At 41.6% G+C, this 17,482-nt stretch overlaps 1 protein-coding gene, 2 long non-coding RNA genes and 2 other non-coding genes across 6 annotated transcripts in view; 1 reads left to right on the forward strand and 4 right to left on the reverse strand.

Moving 5' to 3' along the window:
- The first annotated feature begins 1,253 nt into the window (after nt 1–1,253).
- LOC117935120 overlaps nt 1,254–17,482 on the forward strand; it is a 19,806-nt gene continuing 3,577 nt past the window's right edge. The window contains exons 1-2 of the long non-coding RNA XR_004654682.1: nt 1,254–1,642; nt 5,512–5,516. This is a non-coding gene — a long non-coding RNA (uncharacterized LOC117935120). The remainder of the gene's footprint in view (nt 1,643–5,511; nt 5,517–17,482) is intronic.
- On the reverse strand, nt 8,777–15,744 carry rps4x (ribosomal protein S4 X-linked). Of its 2 annotated transcripts, none has more exons than XM_034857221.1 (7): nt 15,618–15,744; nt 14,951–15,028; nt 14,317–14,497; nt 12,161–12,258; nt 11,425–11,596; nt 11,176–11,333; nt 8,777–8,931 (listed from the first exon to the last, which is right to left on the reverse strand). In XM_034857221.1, exons 1-7 carry the CDS (start codon nt 15,618–15,620, stop codon nt 8,830–8,832), a joined length of 792 nt encoding a protein of 263 aa, XP_034713112.1. In that variant the 5' UTR covers nt 15,621–15,744; the 3' UTR covers nt 8,777–8,829. The 2 variants fall into 2 exon arrangements, with proteins under 2 accessions (XP_034713112.1, XP_034713113.1); XM_034857222.1 differs by lacking the exon at nt 8,777–8,931 and adding an exon at nt 10,062–10,086 and having other exon boundaries at nt 11,153–11,333.
- Nucleotides 10,896–10,965, reverse strand: LOC117935270. Its single transcript, XR_004654721.1, has one exon. It is a non-coding gene; the product is annotated as a small nucleolar RNA SNORD61 (small nucleolar RNA).
- LOC117935269 lies at nt 14,034–14,109 on the reverse strand. The gene has a single exon (XR_004654720.1). It is a non-coding gene; the product is annotated as a small nucleolar RNA SNORD61 (small nucleolar RNA).
- Nucleotides 16,658–17,482, reverse strand: part of LOC117935106 — a 5,827-nt gene continuing 5,002 nt past the window's right edge. Inside the window, exon 3 of the long non-coding RNA XR_004654668.1 lies at nt 16,658–16,668. This is a non-coding gene — a long non-coding RNA (uncharacterized LOC117935106). The remainder of the gene's footprint in view (nt 16,669–17,482) is intronic.

The following is a 17,482-nucleotide window of genomic DNA, read 5'->3' on the forward strand; positions in this document are numbered from 1 at the left end:
AGTAGGTCAAACAAAACAAGGTCCAGACTGAGTTCAGAGCCCACTTGTCCCTCACTGGCCCAATTTCAGACGGGGATGTTATGTGCTTTATAATCAGGCAAAAAACAGTCTCACGTGATATTATGGCACCAGAGCATGAGGCTCTTACAGGCTTTCATAATGAAATAATACACACACTGGAGAAGTCATAAAACCAGCAAATAAAACATCTTACTATAAAATGAAAACGCTTGCACATTTAAAACATCATATTACATACTTAACCACCAAAAACACCAAAGTGCGAAGACGTGGCGGCGCAGACGCAAGATTTTATTTTGAAAAGTAAAAGCCCGACAGCACCAGATGGGAGGCTCCAGGCTGCAGCCGGACAGTCTTACATATTTTTGTCAAACTAGTGTGAAACGCCAGTGTTGCCACATTGTTTTTCTTCTTTTCCAGCAGCCCAAATGAGCCCAAGAGTGCACCGGGCCTTCTGGCATCTGCCGATGAGTAGGTAACAAACCAACTGCTTAACTCATCTGACGCATGATTTTCAGAAAGGCCACACATTCATTGCGTAACACAGTCACAAGGTTATGATTATAGATTTCACTGATTTCACTGCGTAGCTTGTACATTTTTTAAAGGGAGGTCCCTGTTTTCCTGCTTTCCTTGTAGTCCCTGAACACACCCACGTTTCCAGCCAAAGCTTTCTGGTTAACCAACATGTCTAACTTCTCAGAGTGGATTCCTTTTCTCCCCACAAAGTGACAACTAGTGTGCAGGGAAGAAAAGCTAACCCCAACAGAAGTGGTCAGAGTGTCTCTCTAAGATGTCGTATCTCTGCAGGAGCTTCTCGGGCCCAAAACTGTGTGTGTGTGTGTGTGTGTCCCCGTCCCCTGGACAGGAGAAGGGTGGAGACGCCCTCTCCTCCCTCTCTGGAGCTGTTTAATTCCTCCTTGCTTCACAACTGATTCGCTCAGCCAGCTGCTCACATCATCTACTATAAATCTTACAATCTGTGCTCTGTTCACTTCCTCTCCTGAGGGATGACGCATGAATTAAGAGTTTTATTCCAAAAATGAGATTCGAGGAATTTAATACTTACTCTGATTAAAGTGATAATTGTTTTAATATGTCTCCAAGTGGTGTTGTGAAGATATTTCACCCTAACGTTTCGGTGTCCATGCATGGCATTGATTATTAAAGGAGAATTCCAGCCATTTTGTATTTTAATCTTGTTTGCTATAAATATGCGAGATGCAGGCAACATGGAGTAGCCGCAGCTACGTGTACAAGCTTCCACTGAGCTAAACCAGCAGTTAACAGGGCAAGTTTTAGAGTGCCTTTGTTCCGCTTAACAGACACACAATGCAATTAAAATGTCTGTGCAACATGAACAGGGCCCCTACATGACAAGAAGATGTGGCTTCAACTCAGACATGGTTTTAATTCAGCTACCCTGTCTCGATCTTGCCGGTGGGTAGCTTACCCGGTTAGCTGCTAGCTGCTAGTGATACGTGTGTTCAGCTCGGCTTTTGTGAAAATCTTAAAGCAGCAGTTCCGTGTGTATTTGCAGCGCATCCATTTTGTGTGTGATCGATCTGGTGTTGGTGAGTAGGAGGCTAGGCAGTGTCGATCTGTGTGGTAGTACCCTTAGGTGTGTCCCTTAGTGGGTGTCCTCCAATCCTTTGCAGCGACAAATTGTATTTTATTTGAACTACTCTTTGAAAATAGTAGTGGTTATGACCATATCAGTACCTATGGAACTACATGGAAACCTTGATAAACCATGCATGTGGCTTCCACAGTGATAATATTACTGAAGGCTAGCTGTAGCTCGCGCTTGGAGCAGCTGCTTCATCTGCCTGTTGCACCTCTCTTTCACTGTTGTGAGGCGAGTTCTTTGTCTGTATTCTGGGGTTCAAATAAATAAGGACGGCCATCAAGCTCAAAAGGCTTTTTGGTTTTCATACATTTGGCCGATCTATCGATTTGTCCGTTGTCGTTTATTGTCACCTAACATATGTCAGAGACTAGAGATACAATTTTCGTGAAATCTCTACGAAAATGACACATCTCACTTCTTTGTTTTATCATTTTAAAAGTTCCATTATTTGCTAAACCCCTCTTAAAAATGACAAACCAATCACAGTGAGACACGGAAGGATGTTTTATTTCTCCACATGTGGAAGCGCTGTGCAGGTAACGGCCTATTTTTTGGAAATAAGGAAGGTGTCCATTTGCTCTAAACCAAGCTACAAAGACTTAACATGTGCCGCTAACTAGCTTATTATCGACATGAAGGAATGAACATTTTCTCATCATGCAAGGTTTTTCCACCTAATGGGGGGTTTATCTCTAATTAACTTATACAGTCTTACCATCATTTAAATAAATTTTGTCTTTTTATTCATTGTGTAACAACCATCGCCCCTGCCTTGTCAGCTAAAGCTAGAGGATATAGATTCTATTCCAGCTGCACAGATGTCCTCCTGCAGCTCCAGGTGAAATCTCTGCACGGTGCAGTTTCAGCGCACTTCTTTGTTACACTTTCCAAGACTCTCCACTTTCTCTGGAGCCTTGTGAAAACTCCCCCGTTCCTCTTGACGAGGCTTGCGAACGTACCCCCTCCTCCCCCATCCCCAAAGAAAAGCACATCTGGTCCTCAGAGCGCTCCCAGGGCCCCCCTTAGCAACCCCTCCCAGACATGAACTTGGCCTTCCTAAATGTTTTTGTTCATGCAGCCTGTGTCTGTCTTATGGAGAGGGGGATGGAGAGAGAGGGAGAGAGAGAGATAGAGAGAGAGGGAGAGAGAGAAAGAAGGAATTTGAACATAAACTGCCTTTTATTGAGACAATTGAAAACATCAACATGAAATCCTATGAGAGACACAAGAGAGGGAGTGTGTGTGTGTGTGTGTGTGTGGGGGGGGGGGGGGGGTGTAGCAGAAATGTTATGTTCAACACACTGGAGAAAAGAGAGAAGAAGCGGAAGGGAGCGGCCACATTACATCATCGTGTAGAGTTACTTACCAAGGTGTTAGTCTGTATCCACGACGATTCACTTAGGGGATTGTTTCAGTGCTGCCGGAAGATCTGCTGGACATCTCTCATTCACGCCAGGTCCACCTCCTTCCTCTTTCTTTGTGTCCAACTCAGGTGGATTGATGAGGACTATGGTTAACCTTTTCTTAGATCTCCGCAGGGCAAATCCAAGTTCCAAGTTCCTTCTTGTGGCCAATTTGCAGATGCGCCGTAAGACGATTGTGATTGGTTTAAAGAAATGCCAAAAACCAGAGCGCCTTTTTCTCCCATCCCAGAATGCAGTGTGGACTAGGCAGACCACCCTGCGGACCGCTGTGGAGGAAGGTCTGGCAATGTGAGACTACCCAGGCGTTCCACTAATCGTATTAATTGTTGTCAGTTAGCCAATCAGTTGCCATGACAGCCAACATGTCAACTCAAGTCAATTAGTCGTTGAATCAACAAGAGGGCCTAAACTAGGTGTCAAAAGCACGCCTTGGGCCTGTGAACCCGGCTGTCAACGAGCCAATCAGCCGACAGCAAGTCAGTCAGTCAGTCAGTCAATCACATGGAAGCAAGTGATTATAAACATCTGTCCTCCCTCCATCCTCCTCCTCCTCCTCCTCCACCACCTCCTCCTCCTCCTCCTCCTCCACCACCATCAGATGACTGAGTTCATTGTTTCAGCAGCTCAGCTCATTTTTCTCCGACCCGGGGCACCGCCTCCAAATGTACCTCCATTGCTTTGACTCCCTTCTTCTCCCTCACTACCTCTGACTATTATTAATATTTAGTCTTTGTCCACTTTCCTGCATTCCTTCATCCCTTTAATCAGTAAGTCCCATTAGTGTCACATCCTGATGCTCTAACCCAAAGTGACTCATGTATGTGATGAGTTTTTTTTCAGCGGTTACTAACCAACCAGAGCTGCCCAAGATAAATCTGAAGTGTCCCAATCTGATAAAAATAAAACCAAAAATACCAATATTTTTGTGCCTATTCTTTAATTGAATTCCTTCTTATGAAATACTGGATACCTTGACCTCTTCAGGCCTCTGAAAATCCTTCAAATGAAACAATCTAAAAAAGAGAAAAAAACGCTTTGGTTGATCTGTGTCCATTACCACTAAAGGACCGCAAGTAGACATCCCTTTATTAGAAGGGGTTGAGAATCATTCTTCATTCAACCAGGGCAAATGTTTTTCTACAGGATTGGGCTGCACCATAAATCCAGCACTACATTTGTACGTTAAGTCCTTCTGAAATTCTTACAAGCTATAGCTTCAAACTGTTGATTCACTAATCTGTTGTTAGCTTGTTAAAACAGGAAACATCTGTAATCTTTAATCTTCAATCATGACAGGAAGTGACTGCAGCATCATGAGATGTAACATGACTTGACATGACAACAGTTTTTACAACAACAAATAAAATACATTAATCTTATCTGGCGAGTCTTAGTTTATTTTGTTGAAGTACATGTTGGCCAGATATTATTTAGCTCTAAATAATCATATTTACGTTATATTTGACTCCGATGGAAGGATCTCTACTGAGATATTGCCCCCCCCGCTCCACATTGCAAATCATACATTTAAAAATGTAAATGTTGAATATTTAGGATGTATTATCTTGTAATATGCATCAACCTGAAGACCAAGATGAAGTTGTGAGTCTTGAATTCTGGACGCAGTGAAATACAACCTAATGATAAACCTCCTGCGTGGTGTTAGTTAGTTGCAGCGTGCAGGATGAATGCATTAGGTAGACACGTTTATAGTGACTGTTGTTTTCTCAGTTTTATGTCAGTGTGTCTAATCCTCTGTAAGAAATATTCAACATATTGCTTTTCTGTTCTGTTCTTTGAGTGGATGTTTTCCTCTGCAGCTCACATTTCTTTTGCTCTTCTCACATCCAGCCAAATTAATGCACTTCAAAGCTTGTGTGTGTTTGTGTTTGTGTGTTTGTGTGTGTGTGTGTGTGTTTGTGCGTGTGCGTGCGTGTGCGTGCGTGCATGCGTGCGTGCATGCGTATGTGCGTGTCTGTGTTTGAATCAAATGTGATTGTTGCTCTTCTCACAAGGGGACGCAGAGCAGGACCGGAGCAAAGCATGCGTCTGGCGTGTCTCGTTTTTCAAAAGTTCAAAGACTCTGTTTGTGCGTGTGCATTTATGTGCTTGTGTGTGTGTGCGTGCGTGCGTCCGTGCGTGTGTGCGCATATTTGTTTGTAGGAACTGGTCCCAGGCCTATAAAAATGGGGACAACGCTGCCACTTTCGATTCTTTAATAAACTCAAAAAGTATTTTATCTTCATTTCATTGCATTGCCTCTCACACAGATCTGATAACGCTGCGTCCTCGAGTCACGTCGAGGTCAAAGTTCATCAAAACCCTCATCAGTTGTACTTCAGACACGCTTAACAATTAGAAATGGAAATTGAAAGGAAAAATCTGAACACTTGTTACTTTACTTGTACTTTTTACTCCACTACGTTTGTCCGGCAGCTGCAGTTACTCTACAGAAGGCCGTGTTTCATCCCCTTCCTGTCCAGTGAAAACCGTGCGTCTCCAGGTGTGTTGATACGAATGTTTGGGATAAACGGAAGGATCAAGTGTTCCTTCATGTGTTGAGAAAATTCTCCCCCTTCTTAAGCTACATAAAGCTGGGAAATGCATCATCACAAAGCTGTTACTGACCCAGGATCTGTTGGTTTCCCGTCTGAAGATGTCTGCTTGCTCCGGTCCCCTCCGTCCCACGTGCTCCGCCGTGGTCCGTCGCCGTGGTCCGTCGCCGTGGTCCGTCGCCGTGGTCCTCGCCGGGCCAGCCACGCTCCTCCTAATTGTTGTAGGTCAGGTTTTTTTAAAGGTGTATCTACAGAGGTTTGGGATTTAAGGAAACTGGAAAGGCAAAGTCTTTTCCGTCAGAACCAGTCTTTGAATGCAGGATGTGTAGTGGAGTATTTTCACATTGTGGTATTGTTGTGTACTTTTACTTAATCCAAGGGACTGAATACTTCTTCCGCCACTGTTTGAATAGACTCACTGTCCTTCCTGTCATTACATCTCCACGCCAAAAATGATGGATTACAGTACTCTGCAGTGTCAGAGAGCAGTCATGGGAGTGAGCCATGCTCGTCTACACACACCGACACACACACACACACGTTCCTGCTGTGTGTGTGAGTGTTGTTATGGTATGAATCATGTGTTCGGAGAGGCAGGGTTGGAAATTGAAGTCACAGGGGGGGAAGGCGCATTGGACTTTTGCACTTTCACAGGTGAATCTAAGGGCCAGAAGAGAATTTTTCTCTCTCTCTCTCACACACACACAGGGGTGAATCCGAGAACCAAAACAGGATCTTTCTCTCTGTCTCTCTCCCACACACACAAACACACACAAAGGTTGTGTGTGCCAGGCCAGGTTTCTGCTGCGCAGAGCAGGCCGTTTCCCAGCAGTCACCATATGGACTGGTACTGAAGTCCGAACACAGAGAGATGGAGGGATGAAGAAAGAGGGGGATGTGGCGAGAAGGATGGAGGAATGAACAGATTGAGGGAGACAGGAGGGAAGTAGAAAGGAATAATTTTTTTTTTTTAAGTTTTCAGCAATAATCCAAAATGAAAATCTGCGGAATTCTCTCACTTTTTTTTGCTTTTGGTGATGTGTTAAATGAGGAGGTAAGGTTTGCATGGGAAGGCAGAGAGAAGCATATAAAGAGAAACAATAGGAACAACAGAAAAGGATTAGACAGGGATTGATACAAAGAAGGATAGTGGAAGGATGAAAGGGAAGGATGGAAGGTGGAAAGAATTGGGAGGTAGAAGAAGTAAAGGAAAAAAAGACTACTTCAGGAAGGATAGTAGGACTTAATGTAAGTTAGAAAAGAGGTGAGGGCAGTTAAAAGGAGGAGGTATTTAGGAAGGAAGCAAAATAATGATGGATAGATTCAAAGGATGGGGAGAGGATGAAAGGATGGAAGGTAGGAGGAGGATAAAATGAGGGAGGAAGGAAGGAGGTGAGGGAGGATGAGGTAAGGAGGGATATAGAAAACTGTAGGATGACAAGAAAGACAAAGGAATGAATGGAACTGAGGGAAAGATGGAAAGTCCGAAAAAAGAAAGGTAGAGGTTGGAAGGACAGAGATTGGAAGAAAATTAATAAAAAGTATTTAAGGAAGGATGGTAGGATAACCAATTGATAAAAGGAAGGAAGTAGAGGAAGAAAAGGAGGTTAAATTAAAGAGGATTAGTTTAAAAAAAAAAGAGGAAAACTGGTGAAGGGTGGAGGGCAAGAAAAAGAGTGGAAAGAAAAGAAGTAAACTATTGAGGGAAGTAAGGAGGGATCAAAGAAATGAAGGGAGCAAAAGTAGGAATGGATAGGGCAAAGGGAGAAAAAAGGAAGGAAACAATAAAAAAAGGAACAGAGATAGAAGGGAGGGAAGGGGGGAGAAGAGTGCAAAAAAGATGAAACCTGGAAAAGGAAAGACAAAAGGAAGGATTAAAGAGTATTAACAGATGGATGTGTGCATGATGGGACAGAAAGAGAGGAGAGGATGGAGGGATTAGATAAAAGATGGGAGGATGGACTGTCTCCGGGTGAAAGATGGAGGTTTGAGATGTTGTGTTACCAGCCCCGACCCAGGAACCTGAATATTTATCTTCTTTACTGTCATCCAGAATCAGAGAGCTTTCCCACAGCAGACAGCTGGACTCGGCTGTTATGTTAATAATTGCTGCATTTCATTTATAAATTGCTGACTTGTACAAAAGCAAGACTTATACAATGCATTTGGTTTTTCACTTAGAACAAAAATATTAAAAAACAAGAGCATACATGTGTACCCAAACCTAAAAATGTGTAATTCATTCATGACCTCTTTCCATTTAGGCTAATCCAAAAGGTGTAACTGTTTTAAGAAAACTACATTTCAAAGCCAAAACTGCCTTTAAAATTGAGGTTTTTCTACATCAGGGGCAGGTTTCCACACAAAATGACATGTTACATTAAAAGCGAGGTGGCTAACTTTGTGGGCCATAGCGTTGCAGTTTCATAATTGTACAGTGTCATTTAGCTTGTTTTATGGAAACTAAGCAATGTAACCCAAGTAGCTCTTGACAACTTTATCCCTTAGATGAAGAAAGGTTGGAGACCTCCAACAAACTCCAGTAGACCACTTAGTTGGCAGCCACTCGGACTTGTTTATAGTTTTACACCTGCAAATATTAATTTAGAAACTATTTCTAAATGTACTCGTTAAACGTAATGCAGACAACTCCTCACATTTTAGAAGCTGGAAACAATCAAATGATTAATCAGCTTTATCATGTCAGCTGTCCTAGCAGGTCTGTGTATTGTGTGCACAGGTGTTAACCTGATGGCTCTAATCTGAAGTGTCCTAGTAAGCCAAGTCAATAACGTGACTGGCTCACCTTAATAAACATCAGCTATAGTTTTAAGTTATTACATTTATAAAAGGGTCTATAGCATCAGGACTTGCAGGAGCCAGGTCAATTTCCAATGTGCAGGAAGACTAGTTACCAACAATTAGTCAATTTATTAAAAACAAAAACAACAAACAAGGCAGTTTGAGTGACCTCTAGCTCACCCAGTCATAGTGATATAGGATGAGTCCTTTGCAGCGGCCCGGGTTTGAGTCCGACCTGTGGCCCTCTGCCATTCCCTCTCTCCCCCCCACCTTTCCTTTCTAACCACTGTCACTATCAAGTATGAGAACCACCCCCCCCCCCAAAAAAAACGACAACAAAACAATTGTTTTGTAAATAACAGTTTATTTGGAAACCATGGGCCAGGCCGTCCTGTGTCTAGCTGCTGCCCTGCTTGGCGGCCAGCCTCTTGTCTCGCTCCTCGGCGATGGTCAGACGGATTCCCTTTCCTCTGGGCAGGGACACCCACGGCTTGTTGCCCTGTAGGGGGGGGGGGTGAAGAAAATGGTTGTTTTTGTTGTTCATGCAAGTGGACAAGGTGGTCTTAAGTCTTTTGTGATCATTTTCTTAATTGTAACTTCATTCACAGCTTCACAAACATGTGCTGTGAGAATATAAATAAAGGGGAGAGGGATAATTTTGTGACCAAAAGAAAATTGACATTTCAACATGCGAGTTACCTGTTAAAGAAAAAGCAGCAACGGCTTAACAATTTGTTGTGCTAACATTTATCGGACTGGCAACATTTCAGCACAGAGGCATCATCAAGGTGAAGAAAGCGAAAGTATAAATGTCTCATCCCACAGATTAGGAAGCAATTTTTAGAGAGAAGGGCTTCATCCGCTTATTTGTGTATTTGGGACATCATTACGCAATCATTTGCACCAAAGTTAGTGGTTTCAAACTTTTAGCCAAATAATCACAACTTCAATACAGGAATTTATTTTACCTTTTAATTATTATTTAGGTAGTCAATCTTTATAGTACAAAAGAATTCTTAAAGAAGGCGGGCTTGCCCAGGGCCAGGCCAGCTGAGATCCGTCTATCTCCTGTCACATCCGGCTGTCTCTCCTACCTACACCCGCACACTGTCCCTTCTCCCCTTTCTACCTGCCTGCACACTGGGCACATGAGGAGAGAAGGGAGGGGCTGCTCCTCACAAAAGAGGTGACTGTTTCAGCAGACACAGGAGAGAAATACCTCACTGGACAAGACAAGAGTGACTAGTGACAAATCAGGTGACTTTCTGTAAAAAAGTCACCAGATTTGTCACTGGAGACAAACGCTGTGTGCACGGAGGGGAGGAGCTGTGTTTGTGTGTGACAAGGAGAGCAGGGAAAAGGAAATGCAGCTGAATAAATGTGTTTTAAATAGCATTAAAAACTAAAACGCAATGGGTGGCGGCCGATATTGATTGTGAGGCACACCGCCACAAATTAGTCCGTGTGTGGGAAACTCCAAATGTCAGCAGCAGCAAGACAACTGTCCTGCTGACCGCTCTGGTCCCATCAGTGGCCAGATACATGACAGGCCGCAGAGAGAAGTGAGCAATGTTTTACTAGCAACACTCCACAGGCAGGTCCTCTTAATCATTATTGGGTTTGATGTGATGGGACAGAGCACATTCATACGTGTCTAAACCGTATGTCACTGAATATCTACTTTGTCTTTCTGTGAATTATAAAAATGTTATTCCGCTGACCTTGCTAATGACAGGGACTTAATTACAGTGGTAAAGTACCACATTCAGGACATCCTATACTGTGAAGTATCAATGTGCTTAACACATTTGGGAAAGAGAAGAGCAGGAAGCAATCACATTGAGCTGCAAATTGCATATTTTGTGTTCGTCAACACTGGAGCTCAACAGATATATCGGCAGGCCAATGTTATCGGCTGATCTTAGACGGTATCTGCATTTATTACAGCCAATGATAAAAAAAAATTAGATCAGAATCATTGACAAAATGATTCCGATAAATGAATATTTAAAAAATAAAACAGTCATCCATGTTATGAGTGTCAGTGTTACATAGTTAGTCCACCAGAGGGTGCTCTACAGCTACTTGTTGGCAACATTGATTTTTGTTATTGTGTTTTGTTTCATATCTAAAACTTGAGAAATCTCTTTAAGTTTTGTTACACATTTCTGGATTTCTTTTTTTTTTTAAACGTATCTGCCCATATATTAGCACATCAGAATTTTTATGTACCAAATATTTTTTCCCGGTTTTAAAAATCCTTTGTCAGGCTCCAGTTAACAGATAAAATAGCGTAAGTATGTTGACCGTGTGCAGTCAACCCACATTGGTCTTGTTTGTTAGGCAAGCAAAGGTAGCTCAAACCAGTTTGTCTCAGATGATGACTTTTAGTTGTAGGAAAAGTCAGTGTGGTTAAAATAAGTGTTTAAAAGATGAACTTCTGATGAAGATGTTCTAGTCAAGGAGCTCAGAACTTCTTAGAGGAATTGGTAGTGTATTTTCATTGCTGCTCAAAACCAAACGTCATCATTGCTCCAAAGTCATCTAATTTTGGTCTCAACTGACAAAATAAAACAAGCCGATAGGGCTTTTGTGGGCATGAGGAAACTTTAATGCCAATCCTGACGCCTCTTCTGTAAGCATACCTAAACGCATGTGTACTGTTTAAGCTCTTAAATTGGACTGTTCTTCAGCAACTGGTTTATGATGACAGACCGTACGACTGTTCAGAAAACTGTCTCACCTTGCCAACGATGAAGATGTTGGAGAGCCTGGTGGCGAAGTTGTTGCCTGTGCTATCCTTGACGTGTACTACGTCAAAAGAGCCAGGGTGACGCTCCCTGTTGGTGATCACACCAATACGCCCCAAGTTAGCACCGCCAGTCACCATGCACAGGTTACCTGGAGGAAGCAGAAGGCCAGAAATCATGTCAGAATCTTTCGCCGTCAAAAGTACATAAGTGCTGGCTCTTTATTTGTGAAGAGAACCTACCAGTATCAAACTTGATGAAGTCTGTGATCTTGCCGGAGTCCAGGTCGATGCGGATGGTGTCGTTGACCTTGATCAGGGGGTCAGGGTAGCGGATGGTGCGAGCGTCATGGGTCACCAGGTGGGGAATTCCCTTGGTGCCAATCATGATCTTCTTTACCTTGCACAGCTTGTACTGCAGGAGGAAGAGGTGGAGGATTAGGAAAAGTACAAAGGAACAGTTTAGAGACTGCATGACTGAACGCAAATCTTCTCTTATTCGGTCCTGGTCTGTGGAAAACATCCACCACACAAAGATCCACTAGACATTTTTCAGCAGCAACAACTGCCTCGCCAATCTAAGTTGTAATTCTTCACAGTAGGGGATCTTAACCAGATTTGACCAAGGTTTTTCAGATTGAGCTAGTTTGAAACACCAGCTTGTCAAAGGCTATTTCACATGGCAATTAATCATCATAGAACCACTATTATAACTCAGCCAGTATAATAAAATCACGCAACAAGAACCCGTTTTTACTGATAATGTTTTAATCTCAATCAGTCACTTTTTTGTGGCCACATTCTTGAGAAAGTAAGATTTCAAAGATAGAAAGCATTTAACCCATTCACTGCTCAACCTCTTACCCTTTGTTTCCGGTCTTCTGTAATTTCTTGATTTAAAATGGTGCTACTTGACTGTTACGACTGCTAATTGGCATCAAAGAGAAGCCAATTCTCAGATCCCTTTTCCATTTCTTACCTTGGCCTCCTCAGCTGTGATGCGGTGGACGGTAAAACGCCCCTTCACATCATAGATCAGACGGAAGTGCTCGCCGGTCTTCTCGATGCTAATCACATCTTGAGAAACAGAAAAGAAAAAAAACAGTCTTAGCACCCAAATCCGATTTTATTGAATGTATAAGAGATACTTATATTGAAGTTAAACACCCTCTGGGTTGTAAAGAAGTCAAATGTTAAAGCCAATTAAAGCACTGCAAATAGTTCCACTTTTACATCCGAGACCACATCTTTACTCCTGATGGTCTGTCTCATGCCTTTTCCACCAGGTAGGTTTGATCAGACTATAAGAGCTCATGTTTGCAAGGTTCTTTCCATCCCTTCATTACAACCCAACACTTAACTCCCATAATGTCTAGTCAATTTAAACCCATAAAACCTAGCCACACTCATACTCTATTTATTCCAACCTACGCAGTCGAAACAATATGCAAAGTTTAACAGTACTTCGTGCCTTTTTGGACAACTGTCAGTCCACACCAATAGTTTATTCTTCAGGCTACTAATTTACCATCTTGCAAGAAATCACACAAAAAGAAAAAGGACCATTTTCCATTTAGACCAGAGGCAACCAAACGCACCACCTTACGTTTGAAGATTCACACCGACTTGAACAGAACATGTAGAAGGGTTCAGACCTTCAAAGACACTCAGATTAGATGTGCAGACATGTGGAAAAATTTCACACTACCGGTATACTTTTTGGTTCTAGTTCCATAAACTACTGAAAGCCCAAGTATGACAATGTGGATACACTATCCAAAATTACAGTATTAATTTAAGTTACATGAAATAGTAAATTTGGTTATTTAGAATAAGTAGTCATAATTCATAATAACTCCAAGATGCATTTAAAAAGAGTAGCCATCAATTTTATTCCAACAGAATTTCTACAACGTATTACTCCTCTGCTTTTGGCCCACAGTGAGGGTTTAGTCCGTATATAAATTAGCTATCGTGCTGTGAGGGCTTCCCTTGGATTTGGAAATTAAAACACCACAACTCCATATGGAGGCTGTTGGCCAGTGTCAAGGTGGCTGACAGGTCTGAAAGAGGCGGGACAGTGAGCACCCTACAAATCCTTCTCTTCTTTTGAAGAAGAGTTAATGATTTTTAAAGAAGAGTCTTTTGAAGTTGATACTTTTTGCTGCCATCTTAGGGAGAAAAAAACAGTTGAACATTTTTATACTACAATCAAGATTGACAATCTCTATAGCTATTGACTATGTTGAGAAAGTCTTCATCAAGATGCAATGTCAATTAAATGAAACGAGCTGGACAGCCCAATCTGCCAGTATTCAAACATTTACACCAGGGGTAAGTGGGTGGTAAAACAGAAAATCCATGTGTAACTTAGTGTAAGCAATAGGTAGACAAATCCTAAAATATGCAGTCCCATTAAGAATAAAGCCATCCATGTTTGGTCCCAGCCTCTCAACTTTGAATCTAGTCAAGAGGGACAAGCTCCCATTGCTTCATCTGTTCAGTGGTTTTGGCAAAGTATATTCAATAATCACTATTCCACTTGCAAATGGCTACAAACCATCAATAAATCCAACAGACTTAGCCCCCATTCATCACAAATCCAAATTGACCAATTTGTGAAAGCCTGACCTTTCAGACAAACATCTGATATCTCCAATGTTCAAAAAATGCACATATTAAACTGAGGGGACACTTTCCTCAGAAGAAAATCTAATGACAGAAACTAAGCAAGGGCAAATAAAGCTTAAATATTGTCTACAAAATTAGAAGCAATCTCATCTGAAAGACGTACTTTGAGCAATAAAGCAACACATTAACTCGCACCAAACATGATCTGATGACTGTAATCGAAGCTCAGAACTTCTTAGAGGAATTGGTTGTGTAGTTTCAGCTCATTGCTGATCAAAACCAAATAGTCATCACTGCTCCTTATGCCTGAAGAAGTGTCTAAAAGGTACACATCCAACAACAATTTACAGCCCTACGATCTACGTGACATCTGTAAATTTGTATATTCACAGCAGAACGCTAACCAAAGATCAACTCTGCGGAGTTTGTGAATAATGGCTTACATATCCTACAGTAGATCGGAGCTGCAATGAAAGCTCTGAAGAAGTCTGTAAGTCAGCTCACCCATGAATCCAGCAGGGTAGGTGATGTCGGTGCGGACCTTGCCGTCAATCTTGATGAACCTCTGCATGCAGATCTTCTTCACCTCATCCCCAGTCAGGGCATACTTGAGACGGTTCCTCAGGAAGATGATGAGGGGCAGGCACTCCCTCAGCTTGTGGGGACCGGTGGAAGGACGAGGAGCCTGAGAGAATAATAGGTCATATTATCTTGGTTGTTGGGGACCAAAATGCTCAGCGCTTACATCCAATATTATGTCCAAACTAGAGACATCCTCGAGTAGAAGTAACAATGTAACGTTGCTCCTGATAGCGAGTACGACCGATTTTCATAACTGTTAAGTCTTTTGTGTTTAAGTGGATGATTTAGAAAATCTACATTTGTGTACAGAAAGACTACTTTGGGTACGTACATTTTAAAATCTGTATGTGATATAAACCAAAAGTATGCAACACCCGTCTGCCCTGCATTTACATCCTTTAAAGAGCATTTTACATGAAACAACTAACAACTAACTAATAACTAACAACATACAAAGCTAATTTAGAGCTATGACAATAACTGTTGTCAGAGATGAAACCCAACGACATATTTAAAATGAATGTGAACGGAAAATGCTGGAAGAAATGTTACTTACGAAAACTCCAGTGAGCTTGTCCAGCATCCAGTGCTTCGGCGCTGCGACGCGCTTCAGATGCTTCTTCGGTCCTCTTGCCTGGAAAATAGGAGAGAACACCGGTTAAGGAGCAGGACAACAACCGGTGGTGACCGTCACATAGCCACCCGTATATATAATAGCGGAATGTATAATGCATAGAAACTCCGTTTAAGAGAGACTACACTCGGGTCAGTCCGGTTAGCATTGCTACTAACATGCCGCAGGAACTTAGCACAACCGGCTGCGGCCTAGCCGTGCTAACCTTTACAGAAATACTCCACGTTTTCGTATTTGACTTTAACATGTAGTGATAATATACTGTAAATGTACAAAGAAAAGCCTTAAGTCGCGTACAAAAAACTGCACTACCATTACTGAAGAGCAGTTTTCTATCCATTTAGCAAGCTAACAGGGATAGCCACATTCAAGCTAAAGAGCTGTGTGTGATAAAACCCAAGCGGGGTGACATGATTTTAAAATCATTCATAAAGAACATGAATCAATGTTTTTGGCTACAATTTAGACATCGTTCATTCTATAAGATGTGGAATTTCAACATACGACATGTACGTTTATGGTAATACAGCTGTAAAAAGTGATGTTTAGTGATTATGTCAAAGAGGAATCGTGAAGAAGCACAGCTCACCATGTTGGAGTCTGCGGGGAAAAGGACCTCCTGTCTTCCGGTTTTGAATGTTAAGGCTGATTACGGCAGACTGGGAGGGACAAAAGCAGTGAAAGTCGCAATATAAATACCAAATAGTCATTGATCGTTGTTGTGTTCTGTATACTATGTAAGACATATGTTAATATAGCTACTATATCAACATAAGATATTTTCACATATTCAAATTTAAAAAATAATTATTGCAGGCCTTGTATTAATAGGCTAGTAAAACCCACTTGGCAGTAGACTTGTTTCAGATTTCTTCATTGATTTTGCAAACTTGCTTTTTTTAAATTTGAAATATACATATATTATGAAAATTATAAATAGAGGTAATATATGCACGATGAATAAATAGGTGTCCAGTTGATCATTTGATCTGAATGTGTGGACTGAATGTGCATTGAAATAAACTATAGGGCCATATCTTTGCACATGAATGATGAAGCTAAAAAATGTTAATATCACATATACGTTCTATTTAGCTGCTTCTAGTGCATCTACTGTCTCTCTGTTTCAGACTGTCCTGGTCAGGACATGTCATGTTGCAGGAAGAGCCTAGTCCTGTTTACACTCATGGAGATAACTCCCACTGGGTTTTTGCCTTGTTCTGCCAAATAATACCAACTGATGCACACATGTCATCTCTCCCTCTCTCTCTCTCTCTCTCTCTGTCTCTCTCTCTCTCTCTCTCTCTCTCTCTTTCTCCGAAGGCAATTTTGCGTCTCCCAGGCTGCAGGAACAAATCCCAAACCCCAGGACAAATCTATACATACTGAATTAAAATGCTCCTCCTGTGTGCATTCACATATTTATCTCTGGAGACCCAATTAGATTTATTTTCTTGAAACAAATCTTTAGATTCTGTTTTTAATGGCAGTGTTGTGGCAATAGACTGTATGTACAGTATGTATAAACAGTCTTTTAACCTTTCATTTATTTTGCAGAGATATGGAGGAGCTAAGCAAGCCAGCCTAGCAGTCAGCAAGACTGGGACCCGTCTACGTTTTCTCAATTTCCTGACCCACTTCTTTACAAATACTGTTGTACTAACCACTCAATCCAGAAAGTTTTATAGGATTGAAGACACATTTCTGGAGTCATATTACAAAAGTTGAAGGAATGAGGGTCATTTTTGTTTAAAGGCAGCAGTATTACAGATGTAGAGCATGATAATAAAGTCCAGCTGATGTCAGTAATGAAAGCTGGGGCTCTTTTTGTTTTCTGAAACACACACACACACAAACACACACACACACACACACACACACACACACACACACACACACACACACACACACACACACATTTCAGCCAGATTCCTCCTTTTAAAAAGTGCATTTCCTACATTGTACGCCCCAAACAGATTATTATTTATTAGTCATCTTGAATTATTAGCACACCTTTTTCGTTTGTTTATTGTGTGCCACTGTTGCCATAGTCATATTCATATTCATCATCATGGTCTTGTTTCTTCTCTTTATTCTTTATTCTGTTTTGTTCCCTCAATGTAGCCTCACGTTTCACTTTGTAAGCAGTGGTGGAATGTTTATATTCTCAAGTAAGGAAAAATTTAAGGTAAACTTGTACAAACTTTTGGACTGGTTCTAGTGGCTGTAGTTGTGCACCATGGCTACATTTTGGGTAAGGGACTTCAGATACAGTATCAGGGGACCACTAAGGTCTGTATAAAAGAGACTTCAGATACAGTATCAGGGGACCACTAAGGTCTGTATAAAAGAGACTTCAGATACAGTATCAGGGGGCCACTAAGGTCTGTATAAAAGAGACTTCAGATACAGTATTAGGGACCACTAAGGTCTGTATAAAAGAGACTTCAGATA

The sequence above is a fragment of the Etheostoma cragini genome, chromosome 19, assembly GCF_013103735.1.
Source record: "Etheostoma cragini isolate CJK2018 chromosome 19, CSU_Ecrag_1.0, whole genome shotgun sequence".
Classification (NCBI taxonomy): Eukaryota; Metazoa; Chordata; class Actinopteri; order Perciformes; family Percidae; genus Etheostoma; species Etheostoma cragini.